The following is a 17,668-nucleotide window of genomic DNA, read 5'->3' as shown; positions in this document are numbered from 1 at the left end:
TTTTATATTGACTTTCGGAGCTTTTACCATATGCGTCAGGACATTACTGCACATTTAAGTGTAAATAGAAAAACTTCAGGTCTTGATTGATTATCTGTTTAGGTGTACAAAGACTTTCATCTGATTATAGATCTGGATCATCTAATTACATATCTGGATCTGGATAACATTATTTGGGTCGCGGGTTCTGATTTTTACATCTGGAAAATATATTTTTATTGTTTAACAGAAAAAAAATGAAAAAAGGAAATAAAGATTTATAGTATTATTATTGCCTTTTTTTATAGAGTAGATAAATAAATGATTCATATAACATTATTATCAACAGTTTCTGACAGCTATGTCCATTATTTTCCCCAGAAAATATGACAAAATGTTTAAAAGACATCCACCTAATGTATCTGCTCCTGAAACATTTTGGTGAAAAAATGCTTTTGGGGCCGAAGCATATGTTGGTAAAATCAGTAACCAGAATGTATTGACATACAAAACCACGTGAATAATATAAACACTATACATATCCCGGAAAATTCAGCTGATATTTACCAACCTGTACATTACTTAAAGCAATATGTAAATAACATAAACATTGTGCAGTAAATCAATAAACTGCATACGCTGTAGTCTGTTTGAGATCAAGTACATGTAACATGTTATAATGTTTATTCATTTCTTCATAATGACGCTAAAACTTTCTAGAAAAGCCTTTTCTCTCTAGTGTCAGAGATAAGAGATATTGTAAATTTTGTTTAACAATGCTATCAAAGAGGATTTTATTGCAGAGATATTTATTTAAAACGACTGTTCCCATTTTACATACACTCCTGCGTTGTATTTTGCAACAGTTGTTTACACAACAAATTCATTGATACGGTAGACTTTATAAGCGTTTTATTGTGGAACAGTTAGCTTGATTTTTATACTGGGAGTGTAAAAAAGAAAATGCAGGGATCTACACAGGAGAATGACGAAAACGGTAAATAATTTTTGAGATACTATAAATAGATAAATATGTCTCTGCGTTCTACTTTCACTTTGTTCTTTTTTTTTTCATCAGGTATATTTAACTAAAAATCAAATGGAGGAATCTGACAGCAGTTATCAACAGCTCTTTATCTTCCGTATTTGAATAAATTCATATTAACGTGGCTATAAATTAACGTTTTTGTTAAAGATGGCGTATCTAAACTCCAGCCAGAATCGAGGGCTTTAAAAATTGCTTCATCCCTTAGGGTAATTATTTCACTGCTGCAAGTTTGTATTCAAATATTTTAATATTCATTAAATCTTATTCTAATATGTTGTTTTCTTATGTGAAATTTCAATCGTGACCGATGTCACCTATGTACGTGTAGAACGTGTTATAAGTCACGTCGCATGAATTTACAAAATTACTTTAACGTTACTTCATCTTTACGTCGTCAATAACAAGCTCAATAACACTCCCATCCCCCCGCCTCCCCCCCGCCTCCCCCGTGTTGACTATCATTTTTCTCAAAATTAAGCGTTTCTCGAAATTTGTATTGAAGTGCTATAAATCCATGAAGTTGTTTCGGTATAGAAGAGACATCCCCTTTATTCTTGAAATGCTGCGACTATAGTTTTTCAATTTTCAGTTATGGCATCGCCACGTGAAAGTTTTAAATTACATCAACGTATGCGTAAAAAATAACATAACCTTACGGGTTGATTCGGTTATTCAAATCACTCTGCGTCCGTGGTCCGTCAGTCCGTCCGTTAACAATTTCTCATTATCGCATCTCCTCAGAAACTACTGGGGGATTTTGACCAAACTTTGTCAGAATGATGTATTGGTACCCTAGTTGTGTCCCCCTGAAAATCAGACTGGTTCAGCAATTTTTAGTGAGTTATGGCCCTTTATTTATTTCTATAATTTACATAGATTTATATAGGGAAAAACTTTGAAAATCTTCTTGTCCAAAATCACAGAGCCTAGGGCTTTGATATTTGGTATGAAGCATCATCTAGTGGTCCTCTACCAAGATAATTCAAATTATTTCCCTGGGGTCTAATATGGCCCCGCCCCGGGGGTCACATGGTTTATATAGACTTATATAGGGAAAAACTTTGAAAAACCTCGTGTCCAAAACCAAAGGGCCTAGGGCTTTGATATTTTGTATGTGACATCATCTAGTGGTCTTCTACTAAGATTGTTCAAATTATTCTCCTAGGGTCAAATATGGCCCCGCCCCGGGTCTCACATGGTTTACATAGACTTATATATAGGGTAAACTTTGAAAATCTTCTTGTCCAAACCACAAAGCCTAGGGCTTTGATATTTGTAATGTAGCGTCATCTAGTGGTTCTCTACCAAGTTTGTTCAAATTATCCCCCTAGGGTCAAATATGGCCCCGCCCTGGGGGTCGCGTGGTTCATATGGACTTATAGAGGGAAAAGCTTTTAAAATCTTCTTGTCAATAACCTACAACATTCAAATTTGGACCACCTGTATGGTTTTGAGTGGCAAGATGGACCTTGACATGAGTTGACCTTGATTTTGACCTAGTGACCTACTTTCACATTTCTGTAGCTACAGCCTTCAAATTTGGACCACGTGCATAGTTTTGTGAACCGAAAAAAACTTTGACCTTGACATTGACCTAGTGACCTACTTTCACATTTTTGAAGGTACAGGCTTCAAATTTGGACCACATGCATAGTTTCGTGTTCCGAAATGAAATTTGACATTGACCTAGTGACCTACTTTCACATTTTTGAAGGTACAGGCTTCAAATTTGGACCACATGCGAAGTTCTGTGTTTCGAAATATAATTTGACCTTGATTTTGACCTAGTGACCTACTTTCACATTTCTCAAGCTACAGCCTTCAAATTTGGACCACTTGCATAATTTTGTGTACCGAAATGAACTTTGACCTTAAGATTGACCTAGTGACCTACTTTCACATTTTTGTAGCTACAGGCTTCAAATTTAGACCACATGCATAGGATTGTGTACCGAAACAAACTTTGACCTTGACATTGACCTAGTGACCTACTTTCACATTTTTGAAGGTACAGGCTTCAAATTTGGATCACATGCATAGATTTGTGTTCTGAAGTGAAATTTGACCTTGATTTTGACCTAGTGACCTACTTTCACATTTCTCAAGCTACAGCCTTCAAATTTGGACCACTTGCATTGTTTTGTGTACCGAAATAAACTTTGACCTTAAGATTCACCTAGTGACCTATTTTCAAATTTCTGAAACTACAGCCTTCAAACTTGATGCACATGCATAGTTTTGTGTACAAAGAACTTTGTCCTTGAAATTGATCTAGTGACCTACTTCCACATTTCTCAAGCTACAGCTTTCAAATTTGGACCACATGCATGGACCACATGCACAGTGTTGTGTACTGAAATGAAATTTGACCTTGAGCTAGTCAATAAGTCTTGAAATTTGGAACACTCAAAAATGGCACATTGGTGGGCGCCAAGATCACTCTGTGATCCCTTGTTCAATGATGTTACAATCTCCCTTCGATGCCTATGTTAACAGAGTGGCGTTTAAGTCGTTGCTAGGGGGTGTGAATGTTGTTGCATATTTCACTACCTCTCACGGACAGATTTAGTGAAACCAAGTCTCAAGTCTAAAATGTTTTTTGTTTTTGTTTTTTTTTTTTTTGTTTTTTGGTTGAGTTATATACTTTCAAAGGATTTTCTTATAGATGTTATGAAATTGATATTTCATATTCTTTTCCGACAGCGACAACAGAATCTCTATTTATCCGAATAAACCTAACGCGAGCGCTTCAGGAGCGGTAGTCACGTTTCGTTGAGAACTGAGAAATACCACCTTAATACACTTATTTATTGTGCATATTTCATAAATACTTGCAGAACTAAAATCTTGCTGAATCATTGTGTCCAAATGCATAGATTGGGCTTTAAACAGGATATGGTTTAAAAATGTATGCACGTTATGCCTATCCGTCTAATGCACTCGATCGGTGGCAACACTGTCACCATTTTTAGCCAACCGTCATCAGATGGTGGGCTATTCAAATCACTGCGTCCGTGGTGCGTCGTCCGTCCGTTAACAATTTCTCGATATCGCATCTCCTCAGAAACTACTTGGGGGGTTTTGACCAAACTTTGTCAGAATGATGTATTATTACCCTAGGTTTGTCCCCCTGAAAATCAGACTGGTTCAACAATTTTTGAGTGAGTTATTGCCCTTTGTTTATTTTTATATTTTACATAGATTTATATAGGGAAAATTTTGAAAGTCTTCTTGTTCAAAACCGCAGGGCCTAGGGCTTTGATATTTGGTGTGTAGCATCATCTAGTGGTCCTCTACCAAGATCTTTCAAATTATTTCCCTAGGGTCAAATATGGCCCCGCCCCGGGGATCACATGGTTTATATAGACTTATATAGGGAAAAACTTCGAAAACCTTTTTGTCCAAACCACAAAGCCTAGGGCTTTGATATTTGTAATGTAGCATCATCTAGTGGTTCTCTACCAAGTTTGTTCTAGGTTCAAATATGGCATCCCCGGGGGTCACATGGTTTATATAGACTTATATAGGGAAATTTTGTCTATGACCTACAAAATTCAAATTTGGACCACATGTATAGTTTTGAGTGGCTAGATGAACCTTGACATGAGTTGACCTTGATCTTGACCTAGTGACCTACTTTCACATTTCTATAGCTACAGCCTTCAAATTTGGACCACATGCATAGGTTTGTGTATCGAAATAAACTTTGACCTTGACATTGACCTAGTTACCTACTTTCACATTTTTTAAGGTACAGGCTTCGAATTTCGGCCACTTGCAAAGTTTTGTGTTCTGAAATAAAATTTGACATTGATTTTGACCTAGTGACCTACTTTCACATTTCTCAAACTACAGCCTTCAAATTTGGACCACATGCATAGTTTTGTGTGCCGAAATGAACCTTGACCTTGAGATTGACCTAGTGACCTACTTTCACATTTCTGTAGCTGGAGCCTTCAAAGTTTGGACGACATGCGTAGGTTTGTGTACCGAAATAAACTTTGACCTTGACATTGACCTAGTGACCTACTTCCACATTTTTGAAAGTACAGGCTTCAAATTTGGACCACATGCATATAGTTTTGTGTTCCGAAATGACATTTTACCTTGATTTGACCTAGTGACCTACTTTCACATTTCTCAAGCTACAGCCTTCAAATTTGGACCACATGCATAGTTTTGTGTACTGAAATGAACTTTGACCTTGGTCTTGACCTAGTGACCTACTTTCATATTTCTGTAGCTACAGCCTTTAAATATAAAGCACATGCATAGGTTTGTGTACCGAAATAAACTTTGACCTTGACATTGACCTAGTGACCTACTTTCACGTTTTTGAAGGTACAGGCTTCAAATTTGGACCGCATGCACAGTTTTGTGTTCCGAAATGCACTTTGATCTTGAGATTGACCTAGTGACCTACTTTCACATTTCTCAAGCTGCAGACTTTAAATTTGAACCACGTGCATAGTTTTGTGTTTTGAATTGAAATTTTACCTTGTGTTTTACCTAGTACCTATATTCACATTTCTTAAGCTACAGCCTTCAGATTTAAAGCACATGCATAGTTTTGTGTACCGAAATGAACTTTGACCTTGAAATTGATCTGGTGACCTACTTACACATTTATCAAGCTACAGCTTTCAAATTTGGACCACATGCATGGACCACATGCTCCGTTTTGTGTACCTAAATGAACGTTGACCTTGATTTGAGCTAGTCTTGAAATTTGGAACATTAAAAAAATGGCTCAGTGGTGGTCGCCAAGATCACACTGTGATCTCTTGTTAAAAATAATTATTATGTTTCAGAAATAGCAAGAGTGAGGAGGCGATATATGATACTGTTCGTTGTCAAATGCCTGCTGGGTATTATACTACTTATACTTGGCGGTGTAGCCGTAAAATATACTATGGGACAGAAGGACACCTTTGGTCCTCCGTATTTTGTTGGAGCTTTTATCGTTGGATGCGCAGTAGGTTTTAATACTATTTTTATAATTAGAAAAATAGAATTCGACAAGAGCATTTTATGATGGCCTTTCTGGTCGTAAGTAGAGATGGTACCTGCCCAAATAAATCAAAGGGGGACAACTCTGAATTGACCAATAAACTGAAGCCAACATTAAACATTGATCAAAAGTGAAAGGAAAATCAGATAGGTCCTTTTTCAAACAACTTATCAGACAGACAAAATATGACCTACATTTGTTTAAATCCCTTTGTATTCAATATACAATATGCATGCTTTTCTCATGACTTACACTGACAGCTATTTTGTAAGTTGTAGTGAGGCCCTGATAGAAAGTTTAGTAATGCATGAAGATTATATAGAATAATGCATACATTCCTTTGAAGAAAATTAACGACATTAAGAAACGTTATTAAGTTTTGATCTTTTAGCCAAAGTTATTTATTTATTGTTCTCAATAGTGATACATTGGTTTACACAACATTTATATTAAAATGTAAAATGTGTATATCCAACAATGAGAAATAACAAAAAAAGTTAAATTGGTAACACAAAAATTCATTGTTGTCAAATATAATTACAATGTTTTAAGGTAGTGGTTGTAATTACTACATGTTAAGGTAGCTGACAGGTAAAGACTCTATGTAATGTATTTTAAGCAATTCTCAATTTAAACATTCTCTGGAGGGAACTAGCACGATCATTTGCTTTCCTTGAAAAACGAATAAATGCTGAAAAAGCATATGGAGATCACTCTATTTGATGATTTTCATTACAGGTCAACTACCCTAAACAAACTAAAAGGTGTTTTATTTATTGTTGAAAACAAAGTAATCGGATAATTTCAGATATCAACATTAATTTAAAACTTATACTGTTTACACAACTTGAAATAAGGTTTTTGTTGGGGCCTCTCATTTACAAATATATCAACAATTATCACCTGAATTGAGTGCATTCATGAGCGGAAAATATTGATGGTAAAATGGTGTAGGGGTTTGTTTACAATATAAAATCTTTAATAACTTCTTTAAGGTACATTTTTGGTATGGTTTTGGTAAGCTTATAATAAAGAGCATGTCATTCTCTTTCACTCAGAATTTTTTCAAGTGTTTTAGACGCTTGGCTAGTCTTGGAATTTGACTTTATTAAAAGACAAAAGGAAGTTCAGTATAGGCTCTTTCAAAATGTTGAAAGTAGAGTAAACTTACATTATACTCTATTGAATTTATTTAGCTGTGGGAGCTTTTGATATAGACTATAATTGGGGAAGTCCTAAAATCTTTGAAAAACGGTCAATACAAGAGTTGTCCATTTTGCTTCAGATATTTTGAGGAAGTCATTTTTTAGATATCAAATATTTCTATTTTTGACATGGAGAAGGGGAAAACTATAAATATATTTAGAAAATTGGTGCACTTAGCTATCATTTCACTCTGAAAAAAACCTGTAAAGATGAATTTGAATTTTTTAGGTACCATCTCTATCGTAAGTTTTTAGAAAACCCTTTCATTCTCAATGTCACTTTGACCTTGACTTTTGACTTGAGGCTAGAGGTCACCTACTAACCACAACGACAATCCTATGAATATTGACGACTGTAGGCCAAAGTATTCTTTAGTTGATTGGTGGAAACCGTTTTCAGTTCCATGGTCACTGTGACTTTAACCTTGGACGCACTGACCTAAAAAACAATAAAGATTATCTTCTGACCATAGGCAATCATTCTGTGAAGTATTGACCTTGCGAGACCAAGAATGAACGGACACCGTTTCTCAGCTGTGACGTCACAAAGACCTTGCCCTTAGACCTACTGATTCAGAAACAACAAACTTCATCTACTGACGGAATTAAGGCAGACATCATTTGAATTTTGATCGTCAGATTAATTATTAACTTCATGTAGCTTTAGTGTACGTGATAACAGATAATATGTATGTCGACAAAAAAGTAAAACATTATGCAAAATTGGCAACAGATTGATGTCCAGTTATAAGAATTTAACCGAAATTATATTTTAATAAAACAACAATTTAAAAAATAATTGCTTTCTATGGTAGTTTTCATTTACAGCCTTTTTAAAGGATCAAACTTGATTCTGGCTTTAGTATTCTATATATTTTGAAAAAAAAAAAAACTGTTTGTTATGTTCTTCATGAAACATAGATCTATTTTCATTACCAAAAGAAACATATATCTATTTTAATTACCAAATATTTTTATTTTGATATTGAAAGGACAATTCCTTGCCGTTGGTCACTTGGTGTGATTTTATGATTGCGTTACTCATTAGCGTTTTAGAACTACAATGTACGCGAGTGACTGTTTTTATCGAGGAATAATCCGCAAAACTGTCGGAAACATATTTTTCACAATTTCTAACTTAGAAAATCACTTTTTAAATCACAGTTATTTGAACTTTTATCTATTTATCGGCTATATCCGTATCACAGAATAATTACTGTTTGTATGTTAGATATTTGTTCATATACACCTTTACTTGTTTTTTTCTGCAGCAATGTTTTACTTATGGAAAAGATGTATATGAATGTAACACTTTTGCATTAAAATGATTATTTCTTATCGAAATATGCTACAATAACACTCACTACTTTTCCAACTGTTAGATGATCCTAGCAAGCCTGATGGACGTTTTTATGTACCGAAAGTTCACCTCCAACGACTCGGCCATACTGCAAAGTTTATCACAATATGTAAGTAATTGTATTTTTAGCTCAATTGAGCATGTTGAGTTATTGTGATCTCTCACCGTCGTCCGTCTGTCGTCTGGCGTCCTTCGTCCATTCACACTTTCCTTTTAAACAACATCTACTCCTAAACAAACCACTGTGCCAATTTTGATGAAACTTCACAGGGATGTTCCTTGGATGGTCTTCTTTAAAAATTGTCCAAAGAATTAAATTCCTTACAGAACTCTGGTTGTCATGGCAACCGAAAGGAAAAATGTCTTGTACAAAACCACAGGTCCTAGGGTTTTGATATTTGGTATGTAGCACCATCTAGTGGTCCTCTACCAAGATTGTTCAAATTATCCCCCTAGGGTCAAATATGGCTTCGCCCTGGGGTTCACGTAGACTCATATAGGGAAAATCTTCTTGTCCAAACCCACACGGCCAAAGGCTTTGATATTTGGTATGTTGCATTGCCTAGTGGTCCTCTACCAATATTATTCAAATTATGTCCCTGAGGTGAAAATACGCCCCATCCAGAGGTCCCAAGTTTTACTTAGACTTATATAGGAAACATCTTTAAAAAATTTCTTGCCTGAAACCACAAGACATAGGTTCTTGATATTTTGTATGTTGCATTGCCTAGTGGTCCTCTACCAAAAGTGTTCAAATTATGCCCCTTGGCCCTGCCATGGGGGTGCCACGTTTTACATAGATTTATATAGGATAACACTTCTTTTTTTATCAAATATCTTCGGCCGAGACATCATTTTTTCATCAATTTTAGTCATATTTTAAATGTGCGTATCTTTAAAAATCTTCTTGTCTGAAACTGCAAGGCCTAGGCTTTTGATATTTGGTATGTTGTATAGCCTAGTGGTCCTCTACCAAAACTGTTCAAATTATGCCCTTGAGGTGAAGAGGCCCCACCCAGGGGGTGCCAAATTTTACTTAGACTTATAAAGGGAATAAAACTTTAAAAATCTTACTGCAAGGCCTAGGCTTTTGATATTTAGTATGTTGTATTGTCTATGGTCCTCTACCAAATTTGTTCAAATTATTCCCCTAGGGTGAAAAAGGCCCTGCACTGGGGTCCCAAGTTTTAAATAGACTTATATAGGAAAAATCTTCGTTTTTATCAAATATCTTCTGCCGAGACATCATTTCTTCATCAATTTTAGACATATTTTAAATATGCATAATTATTTGATCTAGTGTGAAATCCTCTGATTTCGTAGGAATGAAATTCGGTGGTTTGAGCAAATCGAACAAGATCAAGGTCACAAAGGTGTTATACTTATAATAGGTTATTTTCAAGGTTAGAGTTTTCCGGCAACCTTTGTTTTTCTGTCATATCTTTATTACTATTGCTTATATCTTACCGTAACTTCACATAAACATTGTCCAGCATACAAACAAAGTATTGCAGGGACTGGGTCTATTATACCCAAGGCCAAGATAACCAAGTTGTTATACTTGGAATTATTTTCATGTAATTTTTTTTTCGAAAGCTTCGTTTACAGACATATCTTTGGTACTTTATAAAAGATAATGACTTGAAGTTAAAAATATTCCTTTATAATCATCATCTGCATGTGTGGTTACAATCCCCATAACTGTAATTGTATTTTTCACAGAATTATGCCCCTTTCATATTTATAGTTTTTGGCAATCTTCGCTTTCTGGATATTATTTTAGTACAGTATAAGATTATCATCATCATCTGCTATAATAATAATGTATAAAATAAATAAAATAAAATAAACTAAAATAAATAGAAATATAATTTGAGTTTAGAAAAGTCTTTATACTTTATACATTTAGAGTGATTTTCCTGATATAATTTAATTCCATCAAAATAAAGAAAAATGTCAGTACCCCTTCCATACTTGACCTTTAACCCCTCTGAATAGTCGGGTCTTTTTATATCTCGGTGTATCTTCCTTTTTTTAAGTAGAGGTCTCAAATTCATTTTACTGTCAAATCCACGAAAGGCGAAGTGCGCTGTCTTACGGACAGATATTGTATTTCATGGATTGACGCAGCTATGACATATATGAAAAATAGTCCCACACAAACGTTAATAATTTCACTGCATGTTGAAGCTTCAAGATAACGTGAATATAGCGTCAGACGTTCGTGCTCTTTTGACTTGATTTGTTTTAATGATTTTTACACTGAAGCATTAAATTAGCTGGCAATTTACTGCATGATCCGTTGTAGAGCTCCCCACGACTAAGGCAATTGCCTTTGGTAAATTGGTCTATACTTCAGCGGCTTTTTGTTGGCGGCTGTATCAGTCGAGAACCACGCATGAGCTGGCATGTCGCGCATAAGACTGAGGTTTGTCATTTTCTTGACTTGGGACCGTCAACGAAGACATGTCTGTTCTTATCTTCACCCGATTTTAAGCCAGACGTCTACCTCTGTGGAATGCCTGTTGCACGCACGATTATGAATCTAATCTATATAGTCAAGATCACACGCGGTAGTTCGGTGTCCAGAGTCATATCTGATACTTTCTGGGCTGTTACTTTTACATTTATCTCTAAGGCTAAACTCGCATTTTTGGTCAAAGTGTCGTGTCTTATGAGTTTTTGAGTCTTTAAATTTAACATGGTAAGCCGAGCCCACTTCCATAATAAATATTTATAAATTCTGTTTCTTTGCAGTCTTCTAAAATATCGGGCGCGACAGTGTTCCCCATAAGTCATCAGCATTTTAGTATTTTTCATAAAACTGGTAATTTATACTATTTTTAAAACAAAGAAATGAAAAACTTAAGTGAAAACTTGTTTTAGTTGAAAACATCAGCTTTCGTGTATTTTGACAAATTTTATTTTTAAGAAATAAGTTCGAATGGTTAAAAGCAAAGAACTGGTACACTAAAGTGAATTTGTTTAACTTAGTTGCCGACTATTTTATATTCTGGAGGGTGACTCTGAAGGCCATATTCTTTACTTTTGAACCGCTTTTAGATTTTATATTTTATAATTACATAATATTAATAATATTTTTTTTTTAAATTACATAATGGCTGATTTCCCATGACAAAGCGAAAAGGCGGGATTTTAGGATCTCTTTGTCGCGGGCGCTAGGGCGAAAAGGTGAGATTTCTGGTTTTGGCGTGTTGATGTCTTTTCACTATGTCGGGGGCGACAGAGTGAAAAGTCGAGATTAAGAACTCGACGAACAAAAAACAACAGCGCGGCAGGGCGAAATATCAAGATTTTTAATGCACCGTAAGCGGCACGTTAAAAACTAACTATTTCACTTTGTCGCCTTGTAGCTTTGGACAAAGCTTAAAGATGACAACGAACCAAAAGAAATTTTTTTGCTTTCTCTTTGTCGCCTTCCTGTAGTGCATGCGCACACCATTGTTATGAGATATGACAGTTGCAGGAACCAAAGCCGGCGACAAAGCGAAAGGGCCATATTTATTTTTGGCGCGTTGTCGCATTTTCAAAACTAATGTATATTTTGTACAGCGTATGCGCTACAGAAAGGTGGCGTAGTGAAAAGGCGAGATTTCTGGTATTGGCGGGTTGTTGCCTTTTGCTTTGTCCCGGGCACCAAAGCAACAAGGCGAAAAGGCCACAACGGGCCTTAACCTCCTAACATCTGCCCCGAAGTTTGCAGAAATCAGCTACAATCCATAACACTCTTTCATCATTTAGGAAGAACAATATTTCTATCAAGGTTTAAATATTAAATACTGCTGACGAAGAGTCCAAAATTGATTGGAAAGTATTAAAGCTACTGTAATGTGTAATTTTGACTGCTCTATGTCATACTGATAAAATCAGTGTATGAATAATAACCTGTACTGTATACATAGGCATGAAAGCAGGGAGGTGGGGATAGGGAGCACTATCTTTTGAGAGTATATATGTTTCCTTCTTATTGATAAGAATATAGAGATAATTTTAACCCAAACACTCACTAGAATTCTACATTTGACTTTTAAAATAATCATAGATGATACAACTTCCTAAAAGGGTCTAGCACCCTAATAAAATCTCCTGCTAAAATTATTTTTAGCTCAACTATACCAAAAAAGGTACATATATTAGACACATATGGTGGCTGATTTCTGCCAACTTCGCCAGTAACAAAGCGAAAATGTGAGTTTTTTTTTTATTTTGGCGCCTTGTCGTCTGTTTGCACTGGCGCCCGTCAGGGCGAAAAGGTAAGATTACTGGTTTTGGCGCGTTAATGTCTCTTCACTTTGTCCGGGCCGACAGAGTGAAAAGGTGAGATTGAGAACACGACAAGTGGAAAACCACAACGCGGAAATGCGAAAATGGGAGATCTTTAAATATCTAGCCTTTTCACCTTTTCGCTTTGCCGCCTGGGACAAAGCGAAAAGGCGACAGCCGGCCTGTACCAGAAAATTTCGCATTTTCGCTATGTTGCCTTCCTGTAGCGCATGAGCTGTATATAATATATAATCAACTGTAACCGTCACTTCTCACAACAATGGTGTGCGCATGTGCTACAGGTAGGAGACAAAGTAAATAGGCGAGATTTTTCTTTTGGCTCATTGTCTTGGGACAAAGCGAAATAGCAGTGTTAAAAATATCGTTCGTCGAGTTCTTAATCTTGCCTTTTCGCTCTGGCGACAAAATGAAAAGACGACGACAAAGCGCCAAAACCAGAAATCTCGCCTTTTCGGCCTGGCGTCCACGACAACTTGAAAAGGCTGCAACGCGCCAAAACCAAAAATATTGCTTCCCGCGACAAATGGAAAAGGCGAAGTTGGCAGAAATCAGCCATCTTAGACTCACCCGTGCGTCGTCGCCCCGATTTGGTTAAGTTTATGTAGATAAGCTGATATCCCAGTAACCACTTGTGGGAATGGATTGAAACTTCACACACTTATTCACTGTGATATACTGACTTTCACTGCACAGGTTGCCTAACTCTATTTGCTTCATTAAAAATTTATGAATTTATGCCCCATTTTTGACTTAGCAGCTTTTTATTAAGTTTTGTATGTAAGCTGTTATCTCGATCAGTACCCAATTATGGGAATGTATTGAAACTACACACACTTTTTTACTGTGATGATCTGACATGCGTTGCACATAGTTAATAACTCTACTTTGTATTATTACAAAATTATATCCATTTCAAATTTCGAAAGTTTTGCATTTTTTTTTGTATAATTTTGTATGTAAGCTGGTAGCTCAGTACCCACTGACGGAAATGGATTGAACACACTTGTCCACTGTGATAAGCTGACATGTACTGTACAGGTTCCCATAACTCTGTTTTGCATTTTTACAAAATCATTTCCCTTTTCCACAGTTCTATTCATTTTAGTCAAGTGTTGCTGTCATCCAACAGCTCTGGTTTTCAAGGTTAATCTGACATGACATCTCTTAAGTTAAACCTAGAATACAGATCGTCATATTTTCCTTGTCGAAATCTTAAAATTCAGTATTGACATGTACAAGTATTAACATTTTTCGGGACAGGACCCTCATACCCCCCCCCCCCCCCCCCCACCCGCCACACACACACCCTCATCCTTATGCAGAAAGCTTGCAACACTTTTTAAAATAAAAATAAAATGATCATTTTATTCAAAGTGAAATAACAATAAAATATGTTTACTCTTTATGATAAAAAATCAGTTAAAATACAAACTTTTCTCCTCGTAAAAAGAAAACGCAGACACTAAGTCTTGATGACAGAAATTTCTTTCTCTTAAAACTCCTCAGAATGTAGGATTTAGCATTTAAAATACCAGGTTCCCCCTGCCGAAATCTCTCACACCCTGACCCCAAACTCCTACACCCTGGTATATAATCAGTTCCGGTTTCAGAACGTATTTCTTTTGTTGTTACTCAGAAAAATATATACCCGACCTTCATAGAGAGCGAAAAAGTATATACATACCTTGTAATTTGTATTTTCTGTATTTTCAGGCTTGCATTGAAGTTTTCCTTACTGTAATTACAATTATTGGCGGAGTTATCGGCACCTTCTTCGTGTCAATATTTGGTGTTCCGAAGTGTGACCCTTCAGATTTCTTTAGCCGCTGTAATTATACAGCCAACCGGTATACAAATCAATGCCTTGCAGTAGGCATCCTAACATCTCTTCTAGTTAGTGAAATAATAGCAATTGGAAGCATCGTGATGCACTGTCGTAGTTGTAAAGGTCTCGCTCCGTACAATATGCTGAAAGCTAGGCAGCGAAGATTTGCTGGAGGGGTTGGAAATGTTGTCATGACAACAGTTCCTGAACCAAGACCTTTAGCTGGTGGTTTTGGTGCTAATCGTAACTATGATAGTTATAGTGCAGACACACAGATCATAATTGATGGTAACGTTATAGATAAAAATAGGAGCGGTTTTGCTGGAGCCATCATACACCCACTAGAGAATACAACTGTTATACATCCTCCAGTGGGGTATTTTCAGTACCCGAGTATGACCAACCAAAATACGCAGTATAGTTATGAACATCAAGGCAGTACCTCAGGAGCATCTGTACATCAATTACAAGAACAGAACAGATTACTAAGGGAGCAGATTGCGCTACAACAACAACTTCATTTAATGCAGCAAGAGCAACAGCAGCAGCCACAACAACAAAGTGCATTGTCAACATCACTCCCGCCGCCGCCTCCAAGTTATGAATCCTGCATGCAAGATCCAGGCCAGGTAACGCTAAATCGTTAAAATATCCAACAGATTATAGAATCTTTCACTTGTTGAAGGTGAGTAACTGTTTAGGCGTTAACGCTGCCGAGTTACCGCGAAACAGGGTACCCGAGGGCAAGATATTGACATCCGCACCTTCAGCTAGTGATAGATTCTTTTTCTTGCATGCCATATTTTTCAGTTTGTTGAAGACAAAGAGTAAAACAGAGGCTTTTCTTTTAAGCACTATTTTATTCTAGTAACATATTAATTTACGCATTCAGTCATAATTTACAGCACGTGAGTCATCTTACACCCCTGGGTGCAAGATCATTTTTTCTTTGAGATTGTCAAATGTTGTTTTTCATTTCATGGTCATTATTAGAACTTATAGTTTGTGTTTCGATGAACGTGGAGTGTAACCCTTTAAACGTATTTTGAGCAAATACATCGCATTCTTGATCAATTACATGTTTTTGTTCTGTTTCGCGCACCTGCATTTGTACTTTATCGAATGTTTCATGGATTTGTTTTGTTTTGTGCACCTATTCGACGATTTGAATTAAAAACTTTGCTCAGTTATATCAATTGATTTTGTGACACGCATTTGTTCTATTTTGCGCACATTAGCGTGTATTTTCATCAGGAGCCTTGATCAGTTACATGCATTTGTTCTGTTTTGCGCACCTACATGAGTATTTTTGACACGCATTTTTTCTATTTTGTACACCTTAGCGTTTATTTTGTGACATGCATTTTTCTGTTTTGCACACCTAAGCGAGTATTTTGTGACAGCATTTCTTCTGTTTGCCGTGAATTGCATTTAATACAATACAGTGCAACATAATATGATACGATACGTTACGATACGATATCAAAATATGAAATGCAGTGTGCGAACATGTATTGATAAAATACAACATTCATTTCAGATGAAGTTCCTTCAAGAGCAAAACGAAGAATTACAAAATAGATACCAGAGTCAACAACAACAATTAACGAAAGAGATACCGTTTTCTAGTGACAGAAACACCACACCTTCAGCTCCGCCTATGTGACACTTCCTGCATAGAGCAGAAACAAGCAGATATGGTAGATGCATTGACTTGTAAAAGAGTCTCTATTTTGGATCCATCTTAAAACCCGGAAAGGAACAATGTAAAGTTGCAAAACAAGAAAGGCCGACAAAGAAGATCAGTCGTGATAATGTCTAAAATACACTACAGTGCATGTCGAAAACATTACATCCCTATGACTTATATAAAATTTTAGTATGTTGGTGTTTATCGCACTATTACATCTAATAGATAGAAAAACTTTGAATAATTCAACGTTCTTTAGGAATGAAGTTCCTTAACAATACGATTAATACAGATAATGATTATGTGTTCATTGTCATACAAACTGTGGTCTATCAAAATGCATTTCTTTTACTATACTTATACTCGCATTTAAATTGTTTAATATGTCTGACCGTACTTTTGTGTTCTGCGATATTTTTTGTAGGCAACTTGTTTGCTTGTTTGTTTTGTTGTCATACCGACACATATCAGGTAATAACAACTGATCATAAAAGTCGTACATTATTTGCTGTTTTTTTTCCCGAAAGGTTGGATGTAAAATCAAGCGGCAAAAATTTTAAATAAAGGCAAGCTGTTCCCTTGGCTGTGTCCATCTCGTATAATCCATATAGAAAAGTTTAAAATTAATTGTTTCGATGTATCTAGTTGACACATATGTTAATCTCTGCGATACTTATGTTGTGACCAACAAAGTTAGTGGCTATATAATTTGAAGTGGACTGTAATGAAATCGTTCAAAAATATTGCTGTTTTTTAAACGGTACATTATAATAATAGCCGCTATTTTAGAAATCATAAAGAACACAAATTCTATTTTATCTGCTTCATTCCCATGGCTTTACGCCACCTGAGCTATGTTCATCCACAACATTGTATTATTTAAAAGAAAACACTTGTGGGCTGCCTTCAAAGATTTTCTAGGTTAAACGCTTTTTATTAAAAAAAAATTGAAGCAAGTGAAAGGGACTAGCAAAATGATAATATGACATCCATGGAAAGGAACTATCAAAATGATAATATGACATCTTTGAAAAGGAACTAGCAAAATGATAATATGACATCTTTGGAAAGGAACTAGCAAAATGATAATATGACATCTTGGGACTAGCAAAATAATAATATGACATATTTGGAAAGGAACTAGCAAAATGATAATATGACATCGTTGGAAAGGAACTAGCAAAATGATAATATGACATCTTTGGAAAGGAACTAGCAAAATGATAATATGAAATCTTTGGAAAG

General features: G+C 35.9%; 1 protein-coding gene across 3 annotated transcripts; it reads left to right on the top strand.

Annotated features, from left to right (window-relative positions):
• Positions 1-601: 601 nt before the first annotated feature.
• On the top strand, positions 602-16,922 carry LOC123549003 (uncharacterized). 3 transcript variants are annotated; one of them, XM_053545755.1, is made up of 5 exons: positions 607-976; positions 5,839-6,002; positions 8,626-8,712; positions 14,622-15,362; positions 16,274-16,922. In XM_053545755.1, exons 1-5 carry the CDS (start codon positions 943-945, stop codon positions 16,397-16,399), a joined length of 1,152 nt encoding a protein of 383 aa, XP_053401730.1. In that variant the 5' UTR covers positions 607-942; the 3' UTR covers positions 16,400-16,922. The 3 variants fall into 3 exon arrangements, with proteins under 3 accessions (XP_053401732.1, XP_053401731.1, XP_053401730.1); XM_053545757.1 differs by lacking the exon at positions 5,839-6,002 and having other exon boundaries at positions 602-976; XM_053545756.1 differs by lacking the exon at positions 8,626-8,712 and having other exon boundaries at positions 602-976.
• Positions 16,923-17,668: the final 746 nt, after the last annotated feature.

The sequence above is a fragment of the Mercenaria mercenaria genome, chromosome 6 (genome assembly GCF_021730395.1).
Source record: "Mercenaria mercenaria strain notata chromosome 6, MADL_Memer_1, whole genome shotgun sequence".
NCBI classification, from domain to species: Eukaryota; Metazoa; Mollusca; class Bivalvia; order Venerida; family Veneridae; genus Mercenaria; species Mercenaria mercenaria.
This window is presented reverse-complemented; position numbering and strand designations above follow the sequence as displayed.